The sequence below is a fragment of the Manacus candei genome, unplaced genomic scaffold (assembly GCF_025592945.1).
Source record: "Manacus candei isolate 608988 ecotype Guabito, Panama unplaced genomic scaffold, ASM2559294v1 h1tg000052l, whole genome shotgun sequence".
NCBI classification, from domain to species: Eukaryota; Metazoa; Chordata; class Aves; order Passeriformes; family Pipridae; genus Manacus; species Manacus candei.
In genome coordinates this window covers 1,257,961-1,279,280 of record NW_026138100.1, presented here as the reverse complement: position 1 = coordinate 1,279,280, position 21,320 = coordinate 1,257,961, and the positions used below count along the sequence as shown (strand labels likewise).

General features: G+C 44.0%; 2 protein-coding genes across 3 annotated transcripts in view; both read left to right on the top strand.

The window, feature by feature from the left end:
• Window positions 1-4,734: 4,734 nt before the first annotated feature.
• RSPH3 (radial spoke head 3) lies at window positions 4,735-13,560 on the top strand. The gene is made up of 8 exons (XM_051801580.1): window positions 4,735-4,997; window positions 5,173-5,260; window positions 6,540-6,681; window positions 7,265-7,410; window positions 7,989-8,192; window positions 9,231-9,393; window positions 10,469-10,555; window positions 12,430-13,560. Exons 1-8 carry the CDS (start codon window positions 4,750-4,752, stop codon window positions 12,690-12,692), a joined length of 1,341 nt encoding a protein of 446 aa, XP_051657540.1. The 5' UTR covers window positions 4,735-4,749; the 3' UTR covers window positions 12,693-13,560.
• Window positions 13,561-16,191: 2,631 nt separating this feature from the next.
• The window catches only part of PLAGL1 (PLAG1 like zinc finger 1), a 50,263-nt gene continuing 45,134 nt past the window's right edge, over window positions 16,192-21,320 (top strand). The window contains exon 1 of one of the 2 annotated variants that reach the window (XM_051801551.1): window positions 16,192-16,426. The gene's annotated coding sequence lies outside the window, so the exon portion shown is untranslated. The remainder of the gene's footprint in view (window positions 16,427-21,320) is intronic. The other variant, XM_051801553.1, reaches the window with a different exon arrangement.

Here is a 21,320-nt window from a genome sequence, read left to right as displayed (position 1 = left end):
GTGCCTGCAATTCACCAACCAGACTTCTTCAGCACAACTGGTGGCTAGGTGACATAGTAACCACAGTATCATGCAAGAACTTCACAGAGCACTGTACTCTGAGGAGTACACAAAGTTGCATGATATAATACAGAGATGCACACCCACCTTAAAATCTACAAACACCAGAAGACATAGCATTTGAGAAGTCTTTGGGTGTGTGAAAGAGCAGAGCAGCCACCAGTTCTCCGTAGGTGATCAAGGGAGGATGATCTTGAGATGAAGACCAGAGACTTGTAGTTCAACATGCTCAACATCAGGGTCTGCTTTTTCCAAAAGGCCTCCCGCCCAGTGCAGTTTTTGGACTGTGCAGTTTATCTCCAATAAAGCAAATACTTTACTGCTCTATCTCCCAGAAATGTGATAAAGGACAATTTGTATCAAGATGGACAAACACCAGGACTACAGTGAAGGGGCAACAGAAGCAGATGAGTCTTGTTTTTTACTCTGCCCTCAATACATGGAGATGGAAAATAAGGCAGATCTTCCTAGGGCAAAAAAAGACAGTGGGAGAGACCTGTTCAAGACAGGGAGAGGTAAGAAGGGGCTGGAGAGGTATAGCAGCACACAGTCTATTTGAGCTTATATAGGAAGGTCACCAACAATTGATTTTCCATTTGAGAGCGTAATGTATGATAATTTCAAATTAAGTGTGCATTGCTCCACCCCTCAATAATTCTTTCTAGTTACTGTCTTGGAAGTCCCATGGTGGCATAGGGCAAGAATACAAGCCCCACAAGAAGGTTTGTTCCACTGCAAAACAAAGCTTGGAGGCAACATGGAGGGAAGGAAACCTAGGGAAAATGTTGCTGAGACTCAGAGGTGAAGTGGTAGAGGGAAGCAGGACTGTAAATTTTGTCTGGAAACCATAAATTATAAAATCTAGTTTTTAACTAGTGCCAGAGAAATTAAGGTCTTCAAAACCGAAACCTCCCAGTCCTGCCCAGCACAAAAACTTAGAACTGGGGTTAGGAGGAAGCTGTGCTTCTACAGAAAAAAGGAGGCTTAATAATTTTGGGTTGAAGATATGAGTGATAGGATCTGCATCTTTTTCTATTCACAATTACATATGAAGATTAACAAATCTTAAAAAATACTGATGTCACCAGTAGGACTCAGGTTTAGCTCTGGTATTTATTTTTCCTTCTGTGTCTCTCCTCTGTCAAAACTCTCAGGCTGGCACATAGTATTTTTTAAACCTAAGTATCTCACTATTAGGCCCAGGCCTATACATAGGCAGCATCTGTTTATCTCAGATGCACTGAGCCCAGCGCTTACGAACAGCAGCAAAGACACCATCTGCGGGCTGGCAGACACCAGTGATACAATACTGACACAGGATTGCTGATTTTCTTTGGTCACATCACTGCAGCAAGTTAAAAGCAGGTTTCAGGGCACTTCTATTAATTGTTTTCCAACTGCATCAGGGCAAATAGTATATATGCACCTCTCTTGGGCTCTGTAATTCTTTCATCTTTGCAGTTACACTGATGGCTCTCCATGTTAGTACTGTGGTCTTCGTATTTCTGTCAGACATCTCAGAGCATTGATTAACAGCAGCTTGATGCTTTCTGGGATTTTCAAGGCTACTCTGTGTAACTCCATCCCTGGAGATTTTCAAAACCTGGCAGGAGAAGGCCCTGACCAATCTGATCTATCTTTGCATTTGTACCAACTTAGGCAAGGAGGCTACACTAGAGACCTCTAGAGTCCCTTTCAGTCTAAACTGCTCTGTGATTCTTTGATATCTTCTCAAAAGCCATGGCATTTTCACCTCCAGTAGAGTTACTTCCAAAGTGGGAGATCCATTTCTTAATGTGCAGGCCCAAAGGGGTAAGAACTGCAGCTTAAAATTCCCTCTCAGGATCATGGGGAATCAAATCTAACCCAAATGTCATGCAATTACACAATATTACATCATGAAAGCATTCCAATATTTTTAAAAGCAACAATGGTTCTCCTCCAAAGAGAAGACAATGTTCTGAGAAGGCATTATGCCCCTCCATGTCCTTCCTTGACATCTAAGCATTGTCTGTATCCATAAACCTCCTTCCTTTCTTAATTAAGCAATGTTGCAGAAAGTTAAGATGTTGAAAACTGGACACAGCAAGTCTGCTCAGCATCATACTGTGCAATGCACTGTGGTACCAGGTCTCCCAAGCTAGCAACATCCAAGCTAGTGCCCTAGGAAGACCCAGGCTAAGCGCTGTAGACCCCTTATATTGTATTTCAAGGTGTCATTCATTAGTTACAGAATCCATTCCAAGTGCTGCAGGAAATAGTGGATGCACATCTTCTGTTACTACACACTGACAACTTCACATTTGCTTTACTGTGACTAAACTTGTTTCATATCCAAAAAAAGAAAGCCAAAGGCATGCCATAAGGCATGGTACGATGCCAGGAAATTCTCATGAAAACAAACATATAAAAAAATAAGCTCACTAGGTATTTTTAGTTAAAAAACAACATAAAAGGGGGCAAGAGAGAAGAGATGAGGCTTTGTCACTTATAAAGCTCTGCTAACCTGCAAGTCAGAGACCTTCGTCCCTCCGAAACGATACAATGCTTTTGCACTAGACTGGTAACTGAGGAGTTAGCAGTGTTTCACAGACGTGAGGAGGAGAGTTGCTGCCATTCAACCAGTGCACTTATTAGGTGGATTAGAAATTCTCCCAAAAGGTGAGGTACCAGGCTGGGGCCAGCTTAACAACATGAACTAGTGATGCAACACCTTCATCATCACAAGACTTGTGGGCAATAGGTAACAGTCAGCACCACAGGAATCCTTGCTCCACTGGTCCTTGCTCCTCCTGGTTACGGGCCCTCTTCGCATTGTCTCCCTACCCAGTCCATTCCAGCCAAATTTCTTGGTTTGTTCAGCAAGCACGCTCCATTCCTTATCGGATCTGTATAGACAGATGTTTTTTAAGGCTATGCTGCAGCTGTTTTACATTTGAATAGAAACACCAAATCCCTAACAATCCTGGAAAGGTCCCGAATTTCAAGTCCCCAGTCTAAAAGCAGTACAGTTAGCTGTACAGCCAAACTCAAGGAAATATGAGTCAGGTCTCCAAAATCAAAGGGTTGCATTGGTTCTGGCCAAATTCAAGGGCCACAGTTCTCTGGCTTGGCTCAACTGAGATGCATATCATTAACTTTGCTTGCCCAGACACAAACAAATACTGAAGGACTGCTCTCCCCTCTTACCCCAGTGATACTTGAACAGTACTCCTGCAGGCCTTCTGTCCTACCACCCAGCTAACAAGAGTCTAGTCAACACAACTCCCATTCCTGTATTGACTCTGCAAGCTGCCCATTAATGAATTACAGAAACATTCCTTCTTTTCCTTTGCCTCCCACACTTGGCTTTTTTTGGTAGGGTTGTTTTTTTTGTTTAGGGTAGAGATTTTAACTTGTTTTTTAAAAAGTTTCTCCTGTTCTACAGCTTCTTTCACGCCTTCCAGGCCCCCTATGAAGTACACTCTGCTATTTGTAATTCTCTTGTTTGTGACTGTCTACTCAGGGCTGTGGTGGAACACAGACATCTGCAGCACTAACATAACTGAGATGAAATAAACAGAATTGCACACGTGAATTACATTTAAACCAAAGGTTTCAGAAACAAAAGTCATGGGCTGTTTTATATACTCTATCTTGCTAAAGCAATCAAGGCATATCACTAACCACAAAGGTTAAAAAAGAAGGCTATCACTTTATCAGTAACCCTTCATTGCTTTTATGTTTCTCTTAAAGGAAAATTTTCACATAATCTGAAAATACATCCTCATGATTTGCCCTGACAAGGAGTGCAGCTCACCATGGATGGGATGGCATACTGAGGACGCACCTCACACTCCTAATCTCCCATCATACAACACCTTTACAGTATCCAAATCCCCTACTTGTGTGGAAAACACAAAATTTGGAGTGCAGCTGTTCGAGCCGGTACTTTTACGACATCAGTACCTAAGCCACCAGTACGCCATCCAACAGGTTTTCGCGACCCCCCCCCAGGCAATCTTTGCACCCCAATGCCACTGCAGATCAAGTTAAGTCACCGCGAGTTTCCCTGGAAAGCTCAGAGTCCCTGAGGAGCTTGTCCAGCGACACCAGCACGACGGTGACACCTCGCGGTTCAACTCCCTCATTACCTCGGCCAGGGGAGGCCCCGCAGCGCTGGCGCCCTTTATGGGTTACGGTGGTGCTTTCCCAGTGCCTGGTGAGCCGGCACGTCCTCCTTAACCCTCCTGAGGGTTTGGTTCTTCCTGGCAGGAACACGGCCGTGAGAGGGGACGGCACGAACCGGCGCCCGGCGGAGCCACACCCGCGCACAGCAAAGGGTGACTTAATTGCGGCCCTCCAGTTCCTGCAGGGACAGCTGGAGAGGGGCTTTTTACAAGGGCATGTAGTGACAGGGCAAGGGGGAATGGCTTCAAACCGAAAGAGAGTAGGTTTAGGTTAGCTATTAGGAAGAAATGGCTTGCTGCGAGGGTGGTGAGGCACTGGAACAGGTTGCCCAGAGAAGCTGTACATGCCCCAGCCCTGGAAGTGTTCAAGGCTAAGCTGGATGGGGCTCTGAGCAACCTGGTCTAGTGGAAGGTGTCCCTGCCCATGGCGGGGGGATGGAACTGGACCATCTTTAAAGTCCCTTCCAACCCAAGCCGTTCTGTGGCTCTACGAACGGCCCGGCCGCCGCCTGTCCCGCGCATGCGCCACGCGTTGCCCAGGAGACGGACGCCGTTACAGCTCCCTCGCGGCCCGCCCCGCCCCGCCCCGATCCGAGCGGCGGTCCATCGCCCCGCACCGCTTGACGGCTGCCGGACAGAGCCCACCATGCTGCCCGCCCGACCGTCGGAGCTGACGGTGGCCCCCGCGCTGCCCTACAGCTACAGCAGCCAGCCCCGCTCCCTGCTCGCCCGCCCCAAGTACCGAGCGCCGCCCGACGCCGCCGAGCCGTGAGTGCCGCTGCCCCCGCGCCCTCCGCGCCTTTCCCCTCATCCCGGCTCCCTCGCCGCCCTTCCCGGGGAGCCCTTCTTCCCGTGTCTCGGGGGGAGCTGCCCGCTGCGGCCGGTCGGAGCCGCTCCGGGCGGTGTGCGGAGCTGCAGCCGGCGCTGTGTGTGCTGCTCGCAGGGAGAAGCAGCCGGTGTGCTACGGCCACATCATGCGCGACCCCAGAGTGGCGCGGGGACCCGCTTTAGCCATTCGCCTCCTGCCGCAGGTGTGTGTTTTTCGTGGGTTTTTTTGTTTGGGTTTTTGTTTGTTTGGTTGGTTTTGGTTTTGGTTTTTTTTTTAATGTGGATCATGCTACAGCTTTGTTGGAAAGTCATAGGTAGGCCAGGAAAGCTGTCCTTCATTTATAATTTTAACTACTGAAGCTGTAATTTTACTTAAAATGTTTCACATAGTCACAGTTAAACTAGCGTGTGTCTGTTTCCAGCTCTTCTTTAAAGCACTTAGTTTCACATGAACTTCTGTAGTTCTCATTTATTGTTTTCCCCCTATTAAGTACGTGATTCCTTTTTTTGCCTCTGCATTTCTTTCTAGGATCATCTGTAATGATCCTAAACATAAGTCATCACTGCATAATCTGTGATCATATGCAAGGTGTCATCAGGGAGAATTGCAGCTCCTGGGAAATTGAGTCTTGGGGTAGACTTTGGCTTATCCTAGCATAGAAGCAGAGCTAAATGGTCCAGCAGTATGCAAAAGCTACTTGTGAGGAGGCAAAAGTATTTTGTTTACCCTGATATAGTAGTAAGTCATGGAACCTTAGAATGGTTTGGGTTGGAAGGGACCTTAAAGATCATCTGGTTCCAACTCCCTGCCATGGGCAGGGAGATATTCCACTGGTTCAGGTTTCTCAGAACCCCATCCAAATGTAATACTTTATTTTCAGAGAATATTTCAACATAGATAATTTGATCATATACAAATTTAAAGCAGTCTGTATTTTTAAAAGCTACTTCATGTAAATAACTTGTGTTGTTCAGTATCTGTTTCTTAGAGTGAATTTCATGTAAGTTTTGTTTAAGAAGTTCAAAACTGATGTTCATTTCAATCCATAAGCAGAGTACTGAATTTAAAAGGTAGTATGAGTTTCTTTTGTTTCATCAGCAGTAATTGGTCCTGTAATTTTTATCTAGCAAACAATTGTGTTCATAACATGATAATTGGACTTAAGTCCATTTGACATCTCAAAATTTGAAAACTCACTTGTCAGAAAAAACATATATTCACTTTCAAATAACAAATGGATGCTCTTACTGTGAGATGCCATTAGTATGTGCCTGTAGGCAGCTAGCCTATTTTATTAGTTTCATGCCCTACAGTCTTTAAGTCAACCAAAAATTTAGAGTCAGGACCCAGAAAAGTAAATCCAAAATGCTAGATTGCTGGCAGTCAAATCAAACAGCAATCTTCAGTTTCCTGTAGAAAGAATGAAATATCATTTTCAAGTACACAGTTTTGTGGTTTTTTCCTTCCTCACCCCTGCTCAGAGTACCCAACCCAATCCCCCTGAGGTTCAAAAGCAGAAGGGTACACAGAAAAGAGCACTGGCAAGAAAGCGTGCAAAAGAGCCAATTCGACCAGGAACACCAGAGCCTGTGGAAGGCAGAGAGCATGCTTATGTGCAAACAGGTAAAAGGCTTTTTTTTTTTTTTTTATATGCATCTGAAAATAAAGTTTGCTGATCTATATTCACTTGCTAAGCTGATGATGAAGTTGGTAGAATCACACAGGGATAAGCTTAAAATCACAGAATGCTAGAATCAGAGGTTCTGTAATCCTTTCCATTATAACCCTTTATAAACTTGTCTAGTTAGTGACATTTTCCCAGAAGGTCTGTTTTGCAGTTTTCAGTGTACATTCTTGAACACTAGTCAAGACTTCTTTATTTATTCTGTCCTTTTCCAGGATCATCAGAGAAGTTTCATATATGCTTAAAATTGGGAGGTTTAAAAAATTTTGCTTCAAGTGAACTATCCTTTTTGGGGATCACTTCCATGAAGTGCACCTGACATTACAGGGAACATAGCATCAGATGGCCTATGCAGCAAACTGATCTATGTTTTAAGTTGAGCTGCCTTTTTTTTTTTTTTTAACTCTATATAAGACATTTATTTGACTCTTTGGATATAATTCACAGTGTAGAGTCATCAAAATAGTTTAGTTAAAATAAAAAGAATCCAGCTTTGAGTATTCAATGTGCTTTTGTTTCTAGAACTGTATCTGGAAGAGATTTGTGATCGTATAGTAGAGGTTGATGGAGAGTGTCAAACAGATGAATTTTTGGACAGACCACCTACTCCACTCTTCATACCAGCCAAAACGGGAAAAGATATAGCCACGCAAATAGAAGAAGGAGAGGTATGAAGCAAAGTCAGTCCACAAAGTGCTGTTGAAGTATGTCTCCCATGCAAAACACATTTCTGATGCAAAATTGAAGTAGAAACAGAAAGGAACTAATCCTCACAGAACATGCAAAAAAAACCAAAACCAAAAACCAAAACCCAACCCAACTCTCCAATGTCTGCTTTGAGGTTAGGTGCAAAATTAAGAAAGATACTTCTCCATATGCACTGGTTCTGCTGCTTTCAGCTAAGAATTACAGTGCTGAGAAATGTGCTCTTCTGTAAAACGTGTCCAGCTCAAGAACAGGTGGGGAACATAGAAATAGGGTCCAAGTGAATGCTCAGCTTGTCCCTGGCAGTCCCAACAGTGGCTGTGGTAGGGTGTGTGTATCTCATTCCAGTCCACTCATCACTTACCTCCCAGCTGCACTCATGCTTCTTTCTGCCTCAGCTGACACTGGCCCCACCTGCACTTCTCTGGCCTGCCTTCAGCACAAGGGCTTTGTTCAGCCTCCTGTTCTCCTTGCCAATACTTGTTAAGAGCAGTTGTGATGAAGGGACATTTATCTCTGTTTCCGTGATTCTTATCCTCAGTTGTTTGACTTTGACATTGAAGTTAAGCCAATCCTGGAAGTGCTGATTGGGAAAACAGTTGAGCAGGCTTTGCTGGAAGTCATGGAGGAAGAAGAGCTGGCCGAGCTGCGGGCACATCAGCGTGCCTTTATAGAGCTGCGTAACGCAGAGTTTGCTGAATTACAGCGCCTGGAAGAGCAGGACAGGCGTATCAGAGAGGAGAAGGTAGGACTTCCTGCCTAACAACAAAACAGTCTGAATGCTCATCAGAAGGGAGAAAAACATTTCCAGTACTGAATGACAAGCTGTGAGATAAGCTGGATATACCCCAAAGGGCACTGTTAACTTTGATATTCCTCCTAGCATTTTGGTGAGCTGCACTCTGCCAAGTGCTCTCATACACCACCATCATACTGTTGTGTTTATTTGGAGCAGTCACCCTTGAGTGACCTGGTATACTTGGACATCTGATCAAGAGACCAGACCAACAGCTTTTTATTCTGTACCTGGTGCAGCTGTTTCTTAAATCTTTTCATTATAATAACTACTAAATTAATAGTCAGAGTGCTCAAAAGTAAGAGACACCTCCTAGACTTTCACACCTAATGCATGCACTACTCTATGTGCACACGTACATCTCAAGATCTCCAAGTATTATGCTATATTATTAATATTTAGTAAATAGGAATAAACAGAAAAGGCAAGTCTTACTCACTATTCATCAGTCTTGTATAATTGGGGTTTTTAATGTTTTCCTGGACCAATTTGAGTTTTAATCTTTTTAATCATCAAATAGGATAGAATATTGGAAAGATGAAAAGTTCAGGAAACACTATCCAACTTCATCTCATTCTAAGGCCAATGATCAGCTTGATCTGCAATAATAAAGCAAGAAGGCATGAGATCAATGTATACTAAGGCATCAGAGAAGGGTTTCATTTGGCCAGCTGTGAAGCCCTTATTTTACAGACTTCCCAAAATCAGAAAAGGTGGACTGCAGAACACAGAAATGTGTTTCTCTGTAATTTTTGGGCATTTTAATACTTCATAGATTGAGTACAAGCTTGCTTTGAAGCACTCTTTCATATGAGGAGTTTTTGTGAAAGGCAGAGGCTGCAAATACCAGGTAGAGACTGTGATTATCTGCAGTTTTGATTATCTTTGCAATTTAAGAGACTTGCACTGTGATAATTCTTCAAAGTCTAGATCAAAGAAGTAACAGCTAAAGGCCTCTAACTTTCACATGCATAATTACCTTGACAGGAACGTCGCAGACTCGAGCACTTGGAAAAGCTGCGGAAGCAGAAAGAGACCACAGAGAAAATTGCAGCTCGGGCATTTGCTAAGCGTTACCTGGCTGACCTTATTCCCTCAGTCTTCAGCAACCTTTATGACAGTGGATTTTTTTATGACCCTATAGAAAGAGGTTTATATTTGTTTTTTAAAAATATATAAACTAAGTAATATAAAGCTCAAAACAACCATAAAACATAGCATATTTTTCTATTATTTAGAATAATGTCTTAAGACTTTATTAATTTACATTTGTGGCTGAATTCATAGTTTTAACACAAACAAATATTATTGGTCATCTGTACAAGTAGTCAAGAATAAGCAAGAGCTGACAGTGTGACAGTGAAAAGATCTGCTTTGGAATTGGAGAGATATAAATGAGTGGTTAGGATTGGTACAGTAGAGAGAAAGAGAGAGATATCCAAATTGAAGTAAATATGTTTTGATAGAACAGACAAAGAAATCAGTATGTCATTCTGAATATTTTTTAATGATTATCAGAGCAAGGGAGAAATTAGTCAATTAGAATTAGACCCTGAAAATAATTTTGGACTTGTATATCAGTGATCTCCAAGCCTTTAGAATCACCAGCATTTCTTATGGACTACCTTGCTGCACCCCACTTCACCAGGCTCCACATGGGCGCAGACCACGGCTTGGGAACAGCTACACTCTCTCCAGAATAAGTCATGGGGTTAATGCAGAAACTGAGTGTATTTTGCAACCAGGGCAGGCTTTGGGACCACAGCATACAAAGAGTATGATTTGAGAAGTACATGGGTAAGCAAGAGCTCTTTAGTCAGAGGGAACAAATGCTTTCAGCAGACCACACACCAAATGTCTTTGAAAGCAAGGTAGGAAATGTTATTCTCCTGACTTGTTCAGGATAGTTATTTGGATCTCACTAGAACATGACTGTATATCTCAACTGTGCTAGCCCTTCAAGGGTGCCAGACCTCTTTGAAAATCACTGCAGTTGAGAGGACTCTGGTCAGAGTCCATAATGATGAACCTCAGTAAGAGAGGCTGGAGATAAGAAACCAAACAACACTCAAGAGATTTTATCTGACTCTTACAATCAGGTGTTTTCTGGCAGGGGGGTTCATCCCTTAATTGTTGCAGCAAATAAAAAACAGCCCCCAAGTCCTGTCAGTCATCCTTAATAAAATGGCATTTTCTCTTTCTTTCTTCCTGCTAAATTCTTACAGATATTGAGACAAAATTCCTTCCATGGCTGATGTCAGAAGTGGAAGAAACACTACAGAAGAAGGTTCTGGGGAGGATAATGCTTGACTGTAAGTTAGCAAATCCTGTAATGTAATCTGGGCTGCTTGAGGTTCTTGATTGCTTTTTTCCTGGTTAGAACAAATATCACATTTACATCGTCACTGTGGATTAAGGCAGGAGGTGTCATTTTAGCAAGAACTCCAAGTACCTTTGTGTTTAGGGTTTTTGTTTGTTTGTTTTTGGGTTTTTTGTTTGTTTGTTTTTGGTTGTTTTTTTTTTTGTTTGTTTTGTTTTTTTTACTATATTAAAATGTTTTAATGTTGGAAAACTACTACTACATACAGCTAGGTAACTGATTTTCATCTGAAATAATAGGAGTGTCAGTCATGCTGCACTGTTCACTCTCTCCTGGCTTTATACTGTTTGAGATGTGTTAATGCTGGGAGATACAACATGTGTCAGGAAGAGAATGGTTAAAGAACACAATTCTTTTTTTTCTGCTATAAAGCTTCTACTTCCTCTGTGTTACACAGCTACCATTGCTGTTATGTTCTCTGTAGTGTGCCTGATTATGCCAGTGGGAACAGAAAAGCCCATTGAGTGTACTGCCACATGTATACCATGAAAGTCTCTTAATTGATTTGTGTAAGCTCCCAGCACTCCTACATGAAAGGAGGATAGTCATAGGCCATGACTGACTGAGAAGTGAGGTGACCAACATTTTTCATCAAAACAAGGGCTTACCTCCTGCTATAGTCAATAATCTTGTCCTTGCTTTTGAAATAGATTGAAATATCAGGTTTTTTTTTGGGCTAGTTCAAGCTAAGTATTTGGGTTCTTTTATTATTCGGTCTTCAGAGGCTGTAGTTGAAACACCTGAACAATCTGAACTCTCTCTTGTGTAGAATCACAAAATTATGATGTATGTGTATCCACTGGAGTGCTCCTAGATCAAACCACTTTTTACACTTGCATTACATCTTCCTCATTCCTATAGTTTTCCTCTTGCTGGGATTTTGAGTTTTAATTAAAATTGTGTTTGCTTCCTTTGGATTTATTTTCAGTTTAACTGGGACCCTGAATTTTATTTGTTAAGATATAGTATGATTTGGACAATTACAGCTGGTCTGTTAGGTATTTTATCCTGATATATGTGGTAGTATGTACATTCAAGGATCACTTCTTCACATAGCTCTTCAGGAGGGGAAGGAAATTTCTTTTAATAAAAAATATAGTGTATGTGACTACTGAATTAAAACATCCTTAGGATAATGTTGTTGCAGGATACACTGTTGATGAGAACATCTATCACATTCCTGTTAAATCTGTTTAATTGTTTAACTAGATATCATAGTCTTGCTCCAGTTCTGAGATATACAGAGCACTTGGCACAGGCCAATAAGTAATGTCAGCAGCCCATTTTGCTATTTACCCTCTGTATTTCCTGACTTTTACCCAGTTACCCACTGTTGAGTAAACATCATCTCTGCAAAAGGAATATCCCCCAAATTTTGTAGAGGCAAACAGCCTCAGCTGAGACAGTTCATGGCTTCTTTCCCCTCTTAAGCAGAAACAGGGGAAAAGTCTCTAAGGATCCATTTTTAACCTATTTGAATGAAGACTGCCCAAAACATCACCTTATGTGTAACCTGGCTAGTCCTTGTTCCTGATGGAGTGACCTGCTCTGTGAGTGAGAAGCAAATGTGAGAAAATCAACAAAAATTTCCAATATTGCACCCTTTTCAAATCACTGCATTGAGTGTAAACCAATGATTTAGCTACAGCAGCAGGGATGGTTTTGTCTCACTTAAATATTCTTTCATTTTTAGTGTTACTTCAGGGTTCTTTCCCTGTTTAAGAAGTTACAGGTCAGTAATATATAAAAAATGTTACATTATAGGGGTTTTCCTCCATGTTTGTTAATGGTGGCTTTCTGTTTCAGCCTTGATTCGTACAGTGGTTGAAAAACGCTTAGATGCATTTAGCTGTCAGCCTCTGCCTGATCAGACAGAAGCACTTGCTGAAGAGCCCAGGCCACCAGATGCAGCACCCCAGGTGTCTGGTGAGGCAGATGCTGCTGACCAACCAGTCACAGAGAAAGAAGAGACTGACCAACCTGTTGCTGAGGAACAGCCTTCAGATCCCATCTCTTCCCAGCTGGAAGAATCAGATCAAGCAGGAACACAGGATTTGGAAACTGAGTAACAAACAGGCAAGTCATCAAGTAAATGGAGATGAATGGCTCAGAAAGAAGAAATTAATTCCTCTCTATTTACAAGTATCGTGCCGTACCCATGCTGAAAGAGGAACCTAAGCAACAGTAAAGCATTAAAACATGTTTTCCATATGTGGCATTGTTGATTACAGGCTGTAAAAATCGAGATAAGTTACTAGTGCAATGAATGGCAGGGAAATACTATCCCCTTCTACACAATCCAATACATCAAAAAACTGTGAGATTTACTGTTGAAAAATACTGCTGTCCCACACCCTGTGCTTGAAGGACATCGAGAGCATCATAATAACGTTTGCAAGTGCTTTGATAATGTTCTTGGAACAAAATTTCCTGACTTTCCCTATTTTGAAAGGTTGCTACTACAGCAAGTAGATAAATTGCTTTTCACTCATATTAGTCTTTCCTCACAAACTTGAATGGGCATCTCAGCAGGTAATAGAGCAAAAGCAGTTGTTCCTCAAGCTTTTCAAGTTCAGAGTTCCACTAGGAATTTCTGCCAGTGCAAAATCCTCATTAAGTCACTGACTCCTGGAACCCAGTTGAGGGGCTGGAGCCACATGCTTAAGTCCAGTCTCGGTTTTCTTTGTAATCGTCCTTTCCTGATGGTTTACTGGAAATGGTACCAGACATGACTGACAAAATGTGCCTGCACTTCCTAGCGTATCTGTCGGTTCACAGGCCAACTCCTCAAGTGGGACAGTCCACCTCACAAAAGTACATCTGTGCTACATTGCAGCAACACCGTTTCCTTGCTGGGTCAGTGTCCCCAGCAGGAGCTGTCCTCGGCAGGCAGGTAAGGCCGAAGGGTGGCCAGCTCTGCACCCAGAGTGGCAAGGGGGGAGGGCACGGGGGTCTGCAGCTCCTGGGTGTGCGTGTGCTGCACGCACAGGGGGAACCGAGAGAAGAGAGAGGGAGCTGTCGCTGCAGGCACTAGAGGGCAGAACAGCCCACAGCAATCGAGCTGTAGAAACGGGTAGAAAGACACTACTGATATCACCTATTGCACACCCTGCACTAGTGACACTCTTCTGGACTTCCCTCCTCTGCTAAACCCCAAAGGCATCGGCCTTTTGCAAAATCCACTCATTTATAACATGAGGAGCCAACACTTGAGCCACCCAATGAAGTCTACTCTAGATCACAGAATCATTTGGGTTGGAAGGGGCCTTAAAGATCATCTAATCCAACAACCTGCCCCGCCATAGGCAGACACATCTTTCACTAGATCAGATTGCTCAAAGACCCATCCAGCCTTGCCTTCTCTGAGTGTTGTGGGTTTTAGGGCTTTTTAACTGCAGCTGCTCAGTTTTCCATGCCATGTCTCAGCCCTAGGGTTGATCTGAACCCTTTCAAAAAGTTCAGCAGAGCTGTTTCAGTCTGTCCTTTGAATGAGATTGAAGGAAAAGTACATTTCTCTGCCTGTATTCAGCCATCTTTTCAGACAGTAAGCAACTAGATAAGCAACTCTTAACACATCTGGGTGCTGGACCCAGAATGCAGACTTCCACGTGCTTGCTCCCAGAAACCAGACATGAAGTTCATGGTCTTGCACTGTGTCCAAAGGACCACTTATAGCAGAAGAGTTGAGGTGGTACCTCTTCTGGTCATGCCCAGGCTGGGTGCCTGTCAGTAAATGCCTCAAACAGAAGTGTGTGTGCTTCCTATCTTTGTGTGTTTTATTAAAAGCAGATGATTACTATATGGTTGTATCCATGTGATTTGCATCTATTGATTTCTCTGCGAAAAGCCAAAGCATTACTTCAACAACCAGCCCAGCAGTTTAGCTCCTTGTTTACTTAAACATCCACTTGGGAAGTCATTGAGACTTACTGCCTGACCCTCATTCAGTTTGGGAATCTTTTTGATACTGATGGACCACTTTGGGACCATTGGACTCTCCACATTTCTCCACTGCACACTGACAGACTGAGAGCTTTCTGGTGAGAGTAAAGTTCACAACAAGTTTGCTGCTGGCAGAAATCATGGGTTTCAAAATGCTGCAAAGAGAACGAATAAAAAGAATACATCTGTGAAAGTGTCTGTTTGCTTGCTTATATGCATGTGTTAAACATGAACCTTACTTTATCCATTTTTAATGTCTACACTCTCAGGAGCCTGAGGAAGCTATATTAACAACAGAAATATACAACAACAGCCCAGTGGTGTTCACACAGCCACGGAGTCCTGTCCTGCACTCCTGCAGGAGACATCTTTAGACCAGTGTAAAAGTATCTATCATAGTGAAATAATGAAACTATTTCAGTGTGGTTTCTCTCTGCCAGGGTTTCTTTACTAGTACAAACCAGAAGCTAGACATGGCCCAGAGTACATTTCAGTGGTCTAGCTGTTATGCTGCTTGATTGCAGTATCATTATAATTATAAAGTGCCTTATGTTGCCTTACTTCTCCTCCTCAGCTGCACCACAGACATTGGGCACTCTCGAGTTGCCCAGGCCTTGGTTATTAACATATGATAATATTAGCACATATGTATTGTCACTGGCAGTTTAAGTTAATAAATTTAACAGTGAACTGTAGCAACTCTGGTAGTGGCATATCCCATGCTGCTGACTGCCATGGGGTTCATGATTTCTGACAAAAAGTCTGGCTGAGAGGCTGGTACAATGTTTGCAACTGCCCCAATAGATTACTTTTATCTGTGAGAGTCCTAGCTGGATCTTGCAGCCACTATGGAGACAACACATGCTGTTAAAAACGACCAGCAGTGGATTTTGACTTAACAGCAATTATGATTCAATCATGCTTTGGAAATTGAAATGATATCTACTTTAAACGGGGGGGAGGGGGGGGAGGAAGACCATATCCAGGAGATCAAGGGATGCCATTATTCCACTCTGTTTGACCCTCGTGGGTTTATTTCTGGAGGACTGACCCCAACTGTGGTCTTCCCCAGTTCAAAAGAGGCACTGAAAAATTGGAGGGGTTCCTATGGAGGGCCACAGGGATGTTTAAATGTGAACTTGCCATAGGAAGCAAGACTGAAGGAACTGGCTGTGTTCAGCCTGGAGAAGAGAAGGCTCAGCTGGATCTGATCATGGTTTCCCAGCACTGAAATGGTGGTTATGGAGAAGGTGGAAGCATCTCCCCAGGGATGACCTGCGATAGGACAAGAAGAAACAGCCACCGTTTGCTTCAGGGGACGTGCACATGCTGCCTTCCCGTGCTCCTCAGCCTGCTGGGATGCGGATCTGCAACAGAACCTCAAGTGAAGGAAGCAAAACCAGTACGTGTGTGCAGGACATTCTTAATGCTGTGAGGTGCCTTCCTGGGAAGTAAATAACCACCACCAGCGCAGGTGGCGGGTTGTGTAGATCCTCACAAGTACGGATAACTGCGTGCGGCCACAGCAGAGGCGATATCGGCGGCCGGACAGCCGCGGTACTTACAGTCCGTTTCCATCAAGTTTCCCGGGAGCGCTCCGGCAATCTCGGACCCGGACTCGCCTCCGCGCTCCGCTCGGTGCTCGTCCCCACGGCCCGCGCTGCCCCGCAGGGGCGGAGCGGGGAGGGGACGCGGCGCGGCCGCCCCTCGGCCCGGCCCTCCCCTGCCCCGCCCGCCGCCGCCCCGCCGCCAGCCGCCTCCCGGGGCCGGACACCGCCGCGGGGACGGGGGAGCTGCCGCCGCTGCGCTCCCCGGCCCGGCGCTGGGGGAGCGGGCGGCGCCCGCGGAGCTGGGCCATGAGGTGAGCGGGGCCGGCGAGCGGGGCCGGGGCGCTCGGGAAGCGGGGGACGCGCTCCGGGCGGGGCGCCGGCGGACGGGCGCCGAGCACCGGGGGTGTCGGACCGGGCGGGCCGCCTGCCGCCGCAGGAAAGCGAACTGTGCCGTAGTGTGTCCCTCTTCAGGAGGAGAGTTTCGTCTTTACTTACTTATTTTCCGCTTCTCCCCCTTCGACTTTCCCCACGCCCCGGCCGCCGCGCAGGCTTGTCCGCCCGCAGCGCCGCGCACCGGAGCCCCGGGACGGGCGCCTGGCCCGCGCCCGCCCCGGCCCCTCTTGCGTCCGGGCTCCGAAAGGCCGCAGGACCGGGGACTGGGGCGGGGGGACGGCAGACATCTATCCATCTTTCTTTCGCGCCGCTCTCCAGCCCCTGACGGGGCTCTCAAGGCAGAGCGTGAGGCAGCGGGCGGTGCTGTGATCCGCGTCTGGCCGTGGCACCCCCGTGACGAGAGACTAGGGTCGTGGTCCAGGAGGTTTGTTGCCGCGTGGGAAAACATCTGCGGGCCCAAAGGTGCGCCCGCCGCTCGCACACGAGTGTCGACGCCTTCATCAAAGTCCCAGCCGACAGAAGCAGCCGCAGAACGGTTTGCATCAGGTTTTCATCTCTCTTCAGCAGGCTGACAGCTTACTGAGGTCGAGCCTTGAGCTGTCATTGACTCCTACGGGACACACGACTTTTGTTTTGTTTTGCTTTCTGAGGAAGAGGGATTTACCACATTATATGATTTGTTTGGGGTTTTTTTCCCTTAAAGTACGTAACTTGGTTAAAATTTAACGTTCAGTTGTTTTTTATTTCCCTGTTAAGAGTCTGTGTCCCTTAGTCAAATGACAGTTCATTTAATAGAAAGGTGAATTTGGTACAACCAAACTCTTTTCTGAGGGCTGTTGCTTTCCCTGTCTGACTTGAGCATAACAAGTATATTTTTCCTTACAAAGGAAGGCCAGTAAGGCTAACTGTTTTTTTAGAATGTATTTGAAGTAGTTGATGAAGAAGAGCACGAAGTAGTAACTGTCTTTAAAATGTGAATTTAAACATCATCTTCCCACCTCAGCTCATATTTTTAATTTATAAAAGACTATGTAGGACAGAATCCAAGCTATGTTTTTGGGTACATCATATATCTACATATGTATTTGTTGCTACTTTGTTCAACATGTAGGATTATTCATATCACCTTGATGATGAGGATCTTCTTGAATAAATACAAATGATACAGATGTTCGCTTTCCAAGAAGCAGTAGGAGAGGATGTGCTTGGCATTATTACCGGAAGATCAGCAAATCTGGCTCTGACAGGATGAGGAAGAGGTTCCCAATCTGAGCACTCACATCTTGGTATTGCAGTTGTAAAATTAACATCAGCATGTGCACCTTATTATTGGTTGTCCCAGTGCTTAGCAGAAAATCTGTCTGTTTAAGTCTCAGATACTTAATCATGTACAGCAGCACAAAGTGTCAATCAGTCCCATCCTGACTTGGCAGCTTCTCCAGCAAGAGCATCTCTTTCTTTGTCGCACAATCTGCAGTACACCACTGAACCTGTAATGTGCAGCATTTCTGTTGTGCTCTGACCCTTCACTGAGGAGGAATAAAGATGGTGTCACTGGGAATTTCCCTTCACCAGTCCTTCCTGTCCCTGTTGTTGGTCTGAAGAAGCAGCTCACAGAGCACCGCTCTGCTTCTGTGCATAGGGAGTGATCATACTGTGTGAGACAAAATGGGGCTGTGGGGGCCAGGTTGCTCTGGGTGGAACCTGTGCTAGACAGAGGTACAGGTACAGTGAGAGGATCAGTGACAAATTGTGTGACTATTACTCGATACTGTGCATGTTTGCTGCTGTGGTGCCATTGTGTGTGCAGTATATTTTCCACCATTAGTGTGCACTTACTTGCCCTGAATTGTAAGTCAAAGCAGTCAAAATCTCATTTGCAAACCTAATGGGAGTGGGTATAGATCCTGGAGTAGTAGAACTGCCTAACCTCATTTTGAATTGTTTAGTGCTCTGACATGGAAATAGCGCCTGATCATTCTGATCATGCAGATGCTAAAAACTGATAATAGGATTATTTGTGTTAGAGTGGGAATAAAAGATAGAAATAACATTAGAAGGACTGTACCAGTTCCTCTGGACCTGTGCATCAGAGTGAGAACAGTAGTGGGAGGTTTGGAGAGTTGGATAGAAGAAGGTATGTAAACACAGGAAAATAAATAATTATTTCTTGAAAAGGGCCATTTAATCATCTAGTTTATTCTCTAAATGTAACCAGGTTGAAGTCTTAATTTGACATTTTCAAGTTTATTTAAAATTGCTCAGTTTTTCAAAGATAAAAATGAAGAGTTAAACCATTTTGACTGCATTACTTGTGAGTAGACTTTCTTTTAATCTGGACACTTACAGGTCACAGATTGATGCTCTCTAACTAAAGACAATAACTTTTATTTCCTTTCAATTCTGTAATTTTCTCTGCAGAGAGAATCTCCTTGTTGTGAATCTCTGTGAGCACATGCATGTATTCCCTCTCTGTCTGCCCTTCTGCCAGGGCTTGGTGGAAAGTAAACATCATAAGATAATTCCCCTCCCCATGACTATTGAGATACCTTTAATCTGCAGTGTGTTGCATGCCTGGGACCTGAGCTGCTGTCCTTCTCCCTCAGACTCCTAATTTCTTGACTGATGATTAAAACCCAAAAAACATCAACCCCCACCCTGCCCATACGTGCACTGTACTTAAGACAGTCAGTGCTGGTGTTATAAATTTCACCTGACTTTACAAATCTAACTAGTCCTCTTCAGTAAGAGCAATCCAACACACAAGATGTTTTCAAAAGTAGAGTATTGCCAACTAGTTCCCTACTGGCCCTGCTGCGCTTTTATTTTAAGATGTTCCTGCTTTCAAAGATAAGCGGGAAGCAAACAAGACTGCTTCAAGCACCAAGGGAACAGCAGTCACACACTTCTACTTAAGCCCGTGCCACCGTACAAGCGGTCACATCATTTAATTGTCACTAAACCCAGAAGAAACTGTTTGTTCTTCTCTTGCGTGTGTGGAAAGAAGTAGGAAATCTCTTTAAATGATGCCAAGGATACTGCTATTTTGTGATAACTAGCAGGAAATAACAAGAGTTAGGACAGAAAGAAGGTCAGTTGACTTGAATTCTATATGGGAAAGTCTTGAAAGTTGATCATAAAATGTAATCCTGCACATATCCTGAGGATAATCAAATAAATATTTTGCTTCTAGCTTTACTTTTTTGCTGACTTATCTCTATCTTCCACTGCATTCTTCTGTATGTGGGCTATTTACAGTTTGATGTGGAAGTGTGTTTTGGGTTTCAGATGTCTCCAACATGACAATATAGAAGTGACAGTTCTTTCCAGTGGACTTTACTGTCTGTATGCGTCTTATATTTCCTCTTTTTTCTTGCTTTTTCTGCTTGTCCTGATTGATCTTTTGTACAATGGTCTGAGTTGCAGTGCTAAATCAGGATCAAGGATGCCTTTGTAAACTAGTTCTGTCTTAGAGGACAGAGTAGATCTGTTTTTATCTTTCTCCTTCCTACATCTAGAGCACTATTTTAGGAGAAGCAGTTTCACAAACAACTTGAGATAGCAAAATTTAAGCTTCCCAAATAGTATTAGCTACTCATCATTGCAAGCTGGAATCATGATACGATAGAGATTGTACCATAAGGCACTGATTTTTAGTTCTAATGAGTTGGAGAGATAACTTGATCACACTGATTACCTCACAGTGTTTTTTCAGATTTTGTGATTTTTCAGAGTGCGTCCCTGAAAACTGACACTGTATATTCCCTTGCTTAAACCTCAAAAAACTGCAGTTGGAATAAAGCACAGAAAAGCATGCATTTCTAGTCCTTGTGGTGGGTCATTAAAGAGTTTAAATTAAGCTCAGTTGTGCTGGGTTGGTAACAAAACATTCTTGTTTGTTGTAATTTTTTCCTCTGGAGGGCCTCGGCTTTTAAGTATAGAAAGATTCATCTAGCAAATTCTTGAAGATAAACAAATATAAATGAAAACTGTAGTTCTTGTTAGTATCAGTGAAAAGCCTGAAAAAGTAGCTGTGTAGAAGAACTGTGTGCATTTCATCTTGTTATTCTTAACTTAGGAGTATAAAGGAAGATATAAGGAGTATCTCAGGAATACTACCACGATCTGCTGAGTGGCACCTAGTTCTGCCTCTCCAATGATTAAGTAATGAGGAAAAAGACATTCCAGCTGTCTGACCCACAGGGATCAGAGAGTAAGTGCTGATGTTCATCCCAGTCCAACTGCTGGGAGACAGTCCTCTGTGTAATGTAGGATTCCCTGTCCCAGTTGTTGTCTCCTCTGTCTTCTCCTCCCCTGCTCTGAGGGAGATGGAAAAGAGTCTGTCCTAGGAGGATGCTTCTTCATTGCCTATTTTGTCTCTTTTGTATGTTGGGATATAATAGGAGAGCATTCATCTCTTGGGTCTCTTGAGTGGTACTGTTTCTTTTGCCTTACATGGGACAGTGGGGGTCCTGACGGGAAAGCTCCTGTGCTCATACTTAAGGTAGTTCAGTTGGTGGCTGCCCAGACCGGCGTGTTGCACTTAGAGGTGTCTCAGTGCTAAATGACAGCTCTGTGTGCTGAGTGGTGTTGCAGATGACCTACATGACCCAGACACACCTTGTGGAACTTCTCACCATGTTCATTGCACAGATGGCACCGTGCTTTGCCTTCACAGTGATGCTAACTGTGTTGGAGGGTCGTGTGCTGCCACTTCAGGAGCTCTAGTCACTCGAGAATGGCAAGATTCATCCACAGATTAGTAAATTTGCTGGGTTTATCCTGTTGAGAGGCACTGTCCCTTGTCAAACT

What these genes read in the sequence shown, in the direction of transcription:
- RSPH3 (XM_051801580.1), top strand. Translation starts at nt 4,750, where the DNA reads ATGCGCCACGCGTTGCCCAGGAGACGGACGCCGTTACAGCTCCCTCGC. An exon ending in GCATGCTTATGTGCAAACAG is followed by an intron (nt 6,682 to 7,264) that starts GTAAAAGGCTTT and finishes TTTTGTTTCTAG; the next exon opens with AACTGTATCTGGAAGAGATT. An exon ending in CGCAAATAGAAGAAGGAGAG is followed by an intron (nt 7,411 to 7,988) that starts GTATGAAGCAAA and finishes TCTTATCCTCAG; the next exon opens with TTGTTTGACTTTGACATTGA.